At 40.3% G+C, this 6414-nt stretch overlaps 1 protein-coding gene across 1 annotated transcript; it reads left to right on the top strand.

Annotated features, from left to right (window-relative positions):
* The first annotated feature begins 257 nt into the window (after nucleotides 1-257).
* On the top strand, nucleotides 258-5460 carry LOC113563025. Its single transcript, XM_026974016.1, has 5 exons — nucleotides 258-3142; nucleotides 3225-3309; nucleotides 3648-4260; nucleotides 4312-4611; nucleotides 5262-5460. Exons 1-5 carry the CDS (start codon nucleotides 1154-1156, stop codon nucleotides 5458-5460), a joined length of 3186 nt encoding a protein of 1061 aa, XP_026829817.1. The 5' UTR covers nucleotides 258-1153.
* The last annotated feature ends 954 nt before the right edge of the window (nucleotides 5461-6414 follow it).

The following is a 6414-nucleotide window of genomic DNA, read 5'->3' as shown; positions in this document are numbered from 1 at the left end:
AAACTCTCCGTCATCCACCATGTTCACCAGATCTATCACCTACCGACTATCACTTCTTCCGGAATTTGGACAACTTCTTGATGGGAAAATTCTTCAATTCTCAACAGGCAGTCGAAACAGCCTTCCGCAACTTCATCGATTCCCGTACTCCTGGCTTCTATAGTAGAGGCATAGACCAACTACCACTAAAATGGCAGAAGTGTGTAGATAACATGGGCGCATACTTTGATTGAAAATAAATCATGTCCATGTGCCAAAAAATGCAAAAGTTTATGTTCTATTTGTAAAGTTTCATACTTAATGACCCAATATGTAAAATGGTAGTAGATGCAAAAGTCGCATTGCAAGAATGCAACGCCGAGTCATTTCCACTTCTACGGAGCATTTAGGAATACTTAATTTCATTATCAATCTTTAGAGTTTTGTACATTTGATAATGATAAGCATTTCTAAATGTTCCGTAGAAGTGAAGACGACTCGGTATTGTATTCTTGCAATGTGACTTTTGCATACATAACCTACTTGTAAGGGAAAACGTACAAGGTAGACGAAATACGGCCCTGAGATGTTTGCGCGCATATCGGCGAGTCTAGCGGATCAAAACTATGTATAAGAAAGTTCGAGAGAATTCGATAGGGCGAGCGAATGCGAAAATAAGAGCGTGTAGAGTTAGTCGTACCTTAGCCTTCGGACGATGTACAAGTATTAGAGATATAGCTGCGTTAGTAGATAAAATTGGTGCGAGTTATAACTATTTATAATAATAAAGTCATTTCTTAAATTATATAATAAGTTACTGCACGACGAATTTACCACCTGCTCCGAAGAAATCTGTGTTTCTCTCCTTACAACTTTCAACTTACAATTCAGAAGTGGGATGGTCTCAACCCCTTCAAAGAGGATCAATCTCTCAGGAAGAAGAGGACAGAACTCAACTCACGGCTCCTGCTTTATGGCCTAAAACTCCTTAGCACTGCTGGAGCAACGGTCTGTTGGAGTGCATGGGGGTCTCGTTGAGATAGCGTCCGTTCGAGACAGATACTTCAGTTGGACCCGCGCAGGACAGCGTGAGGTGGACTGATCAGTATTCGCAAGTAATTGTACGTTAAGTAAAAGTACGTTTTAACCTAAGTATCAGCTTCGAATCAGAAAAATGGATCGAGCAGCTATAGATAAAATGAATTTCAAACAACTAAAAGATGCGGCAGCCAACCTCGATCTCAGCGTCTCGGGTAGCCGCGTGGATTACATTGATGCTCTTGTAACATATTACGAGCGTCGTGATTTTGCGACGGGAGCCGGACCGTCACGGCAAGAGGAATCGCCGAGACAAGACGCCCAGCCGCCGACGGCAAGTGATAGTTCGCAGCAGATGATGACAACGTTAACACAATTTATGACGTCTATGGCGAATCAAATGCAACAACAGCAGCTTATGCAACAAATGCTCAGCGTGATGGCTACAAGAAATGATGGTACGACTTCGGTGCATAGTGGCCCTAGCAATTCATCAATTCCGGAACCAAATCAAGAAGTTCCTCGTCAATCGTCAATCGGATCGTCATCGGCGGCTCACGCAGTTAATCTGTTGGCACCACAGATTCCTGAATTCGGAGGCACCGATACGGAAAATGTTCGGTTATGGGTTCAAAGGATAGACCGAGTCTCAGCAATCCATAGGGCTCCGGACCACGTTACTCTCCTTGCAGCTTCAAGCAGATTGGTAAAGCAAGCGAGAAAGTGGTTTGACCTCGGCTCCGGACCCATGTTAGAATCGTGGATGGGCTTCCGTGAAGCCATCATTAAGCGATTTGAGAGAAGAGTTTTGTTCCAGGTTGCCTTGCAAAAAATTGAAGCCCGGAAGTGGAACCCGTCCAGAGAATCATTCCAGGAGTATGCAATGGATCGACTAACACTCATGCACAGTCTTGATCTTTCGGCAAAGGATTCCATCCATTTACTGACAGGAGGAATTGGAAATCAAGCGTTGAGAGCCACGGCAGCAGCACTTCGCGTCGAAACGATAGATGAATTTCTGGATGGGATGCATAATATAACAGCGGTGACAACGGAAAATTTCAAAGGACAATTCAGCAACCAGAGAACCTTGAACACGGAGGAGCAGCGGAGTAATGGTGGCGGAAAGGTGGGCCATCTCGCTAAGCATTGCCGGACCGCTGGAACCTTCTGTGTCTACTGTAGGAGTCAGGGTCATCTTAGGAACGACTGTCCAAAATTAAAGAGGAAAGAGCAGCAGGGGTGCACATCCCAGCCGACGGCGGCCGGCGCAGTATCTACGGTACAGGCAGCTCAGGATCCGTCCAACACCATAGCCCTGGTCCGCGAGTCTGGTGAGATAATCAAAATAAATGGTTCGCCTTTGAAGATTGTTAAATTTAACGGTTCAGATTGTAACTTGTTTGCGCTTCTCGACACTGGCAGTCCTGTTTCTTTTGTTCGATCTGATATATACAATATGTTTTTCACGCGATCAGCCGAGTCGTTAAACCCGCCAAATATTATGTACAGAGCCGTGAATAATACACCGATCCAAATATATGGTTCAAAAGAAATCTCAATCTCCTTGGAGCAAATACCTGCCGTCGAATTCAAAGTAGATCTTCACGTATTACAGGATACTAGTCTAGCGACGGAAATAATATTAGGTCGTGACTTCTTAGATAAACATAATATCTCTGCGACTTACAGGCCTAACGGCTTTGAAGACGAAAATGATAATATTCAATTATTTCCAGACTCACTCTTAAGACTATTAGCTTATAGCGAAACAGATAATTCATCGTCAGTTGAAAATCAAATTAAAGATATTTCCATTGATTTTGATAAGCAAGTAAAACAACAATTAAGGGATTTGCTCATGGAAATTGAAAAATCGTCCGTGCCGAGGGTGGACGACGATTATTGCGTTACTGTTCATCTTAAAGATGAATCACCGTATCGATATGCCCCGCGGAAATTTGCACTAGCGGAACAAATAGAAATCCGAAAAATTACTGACGATTTACTCGCACGCGGTATAATAAAAGAAAGTATTTCACCTTTTTGTGCTCGTGTGGTCCCCATAAAAAAGAAAAATGGTTCAACTCGTTTGTGTGTCGATCTACGACCATTAAATAATAAGGTAATTAAACAAAAGTATCCGTTTTCCCTCATAGAGGATAGTATAGCAAGATTGAGTAATAAAACTGTTTTTACGCTCTTAGACCTTAGGGACGGCTTCCACCCTATTAAGATACACCCAGACCATACAAAATATTTTGCATTTGCCACACCCGATGGGCAATTCGAGTACGTGAGGCTTCCATTCGGCTTTTGCGAATCGCCCGCTGAATTTCAAAAACGGTTAGTTTTTATCCTTCAAAAACTTATTCGAGAGGGGAAAATTATCGTTTATATCGATGACATTTTGATTGCATCTGAGTCGGTGGAAGAAAATTTGCGAATTTTGCTAGAAGTTCTAATTATTCTTAAAAAACACAGTTTCGAGTTGAACTACAATAAATGACAATTTCTTAAGAAAGAGATAGAATATTTAAGATACATTCTTACGGCAAATGCAATCACGATAAGTACACGTCACACGGATGCGATTCGAAATTTTCCGCGCCCCAATACGGTCTTAACAGTTCAGCGATTCCTTGGTCTAACTGGCTACTTTCGCAAATTCATAAAGGATTATTCACGGAGGACAAAACCGTTGCATAATTTATTAAAGAAATCAGTCGCATTTGATTTTAATGATGCGTGCGTGAAGGCATTCGAGGGCCTTAAAGACGAATTATGCTCGCGTCCGGTTCTGAGTATATATAACCCAACTGCCGAAACTCAGCTGCATACGGATGCTTGTTCACAAGGTCTCGGAGCAATATTGTTTCAAAAGGCCAGTAACGGGAATCAGCTACCTGTCGCTTACTTTAGTCAAATGACCAACGACGCAGAAACACGATATCACAGTTTCGAGCTCGAGATGCTGGCCATCGTGAAAGCAATTGAAAGATTTCATATATATTTATACGGCATCGAATTTACGATAGTAACGGATTACAACGCTTTGGTGTATGCTGTGAATAAGGCCAATTTAAATCCAAGGATCGCCCAATGGACTCTTAGCTTTCAAAACTACCGGTTTAAATTAATTCACCGATCAGGGAAGCAGATGCCGCATGTGGATGCTCTTAGCCGGCAGATCGCGTATATTGACTCGTTACCGCTCGAAAGAGAATTAGAATACAAACAATTGTAAGACGGAAAAATTAAAGAAATCGCACATAATCTCGAATATGAGGATAGTGATAAATTTCAATTAATTGAAGGCTTGGTATATAAGAAGGATGGTGATCGTTCGCGTTTTGTAATTCCTGAATCCATGCTCAATTCGGTACTCAAAACATATCACGATGATATGGCCCATTGCGGTGTGGAAAAGACGTCTCAGGGCATAAACGAAAATTATTGGTTTCCGTCCATGCGGAAAAAGGTTCGCGATTATGTAGACAATTGTATTACATGTTTAATTTCGAATACAGCAATCAACACGCGCGAAGGCGAGATGCAAATAATTTCTCCGTCAACAGTTCCCTGCGACACACTGTATATGGATCATTTTGGCCCATTACACGAAACGAAAAATGGCTACAAGCATATTCTTGTGATACTGGATGCATACAGTAGATTCACGTGGTTATTTCCGACAAAATCAACTTCGTCCAAAGAAGTTTGCAATTATTTAGAATTTTTATTTAATGTATTCGGAGCACCAACTCGAATTATTTCAGACAGAGGTACTGCATTTACGGCTCAAGAATTTGCTGCTTTCGTAGAGCGATATGAAATCACCCATCATAAAGTGGCAGTCGCGGCCCCATGGGCCAATGGTCTCGTTGAACGCGTAAATAGATTTTTAAAATCGACACTATGAAAATTAGTTGACGAACCGCAAGATTGGAAATCACACCTCGGTAGAGCAACATACGTTATTAATAATACGTTTCATTCCGCCATAAAAACAACACCTTCGAAACTCCTTCTCGGATACGATCAGAAAAACCACGCCGACCATACTCTTACGAATGCAATCAAATCGTTGACGCAAATTGATGCAGACTTAATCAAAGAACGAGAAGAACGACGTGATATAGCGATTCAGGCGACACAACAACTTCGCGATTATAATAAAAACATTTATGATAGTAAGCATAAAAGCCTACAAAATATAAAGAAGGCGATTTCGTGCTCATTAGAGACACGCAGAGTAGACCCGGCGAGAACCGAAAATTAAAACCTAATTATAAGGGTCCATATGTAATTGCGAAGGCGTTGGATAAAAATCGTTACGTCGTTAAGGACATCCCCGGTTTTAATGTAACAGCTAAGCCGTACAACTCAATTTTGTCACCTGATAGAATCAAACCGTGGATTAGACCTGTAAGTCCACCTTAGACTAAGATTAGTGTAAGCCATTTTATTAACTTGATCGAGTATTCTATTTTATCTATTTTATTTTATTGTTTTTGATTTTGATGAGCATGAGAGATTTCTGTGATATATATATTTTGTTCGTCGGTTTGCATTATTTTGTAACTTCTTGTACTTGCATCGATCGATTCGCATATTGTTATCAGATTAAAGCGTTCCTTCATTCGAGACGAATAAAATGTCAGTCTGGCCGAAACTGTAAGAGAAAACGTACAAGGTAGACGAAATACGGCCCTGAGATGTTTGCGCGCATATCGGCGAGTCTAGCGGATCAAAACTATGTATAAGAAAGTTCGAGAGAATTCGATAGGGCGAGCGAATGCGAAAATAAGAGCGTGTAGAGTTAGTCGTACCTTAGCCTTCGGACGATGTACAAGTATTAGAGATATAGCTGCGTTAGTAGATAAAATTGGTGCGAGTTATAACTGTTTATAATAATAAAGTCATTTCTTAAATTATATAATAAGTTACTGCACGACGAATTTACCACCTGCTCCGAAGAAATCTGTGTTTCTCTCCTTACAACTTTCAACTTACATACTACACCATTTTACATATGCATAGGTTAACTGCAATAAGTTAAAGAATACTAGTAAAAATATATGCACAAATATTTAGTCTTTATAATAATACTTATTTTTAATCAATGTTAGAAATTAAGGATTACCTTGGATAAAGAGAACACTTCCATACCACGCAACAACACGCTGACACGATGAAAGAACCAGCAAGAACTGAAAAGAACGCAAGGATGCCAACAACGAAAAGAGGAAACATTTAAAATATATATGTTATATTCATGTTATAATATATATAATATAAAATGAATATAACATCTCTATATAACACGTTGTATAACATCAAAGTAATAATAATATAGCATTTGTAATATCATGTGTTATGTTCAATTTATATTGC

This window comes from Ooceraea biroi, chromosome 12 (assembly GCF_003672135.1).
Source record: "Ooceraea biroi isolate clonal line C1 chromosome 12, Obir_v5.4, whole genome shotgun sequence".
NCBI lineage: Eukaryota > Metazoa > Arthropoda > Insecta > Hymenoptera > Formicidae > Ooceraea > Ooceraea biroi.
This window is presented reverse-complemented; position numbering and strand designations above follow the sequence as displayed.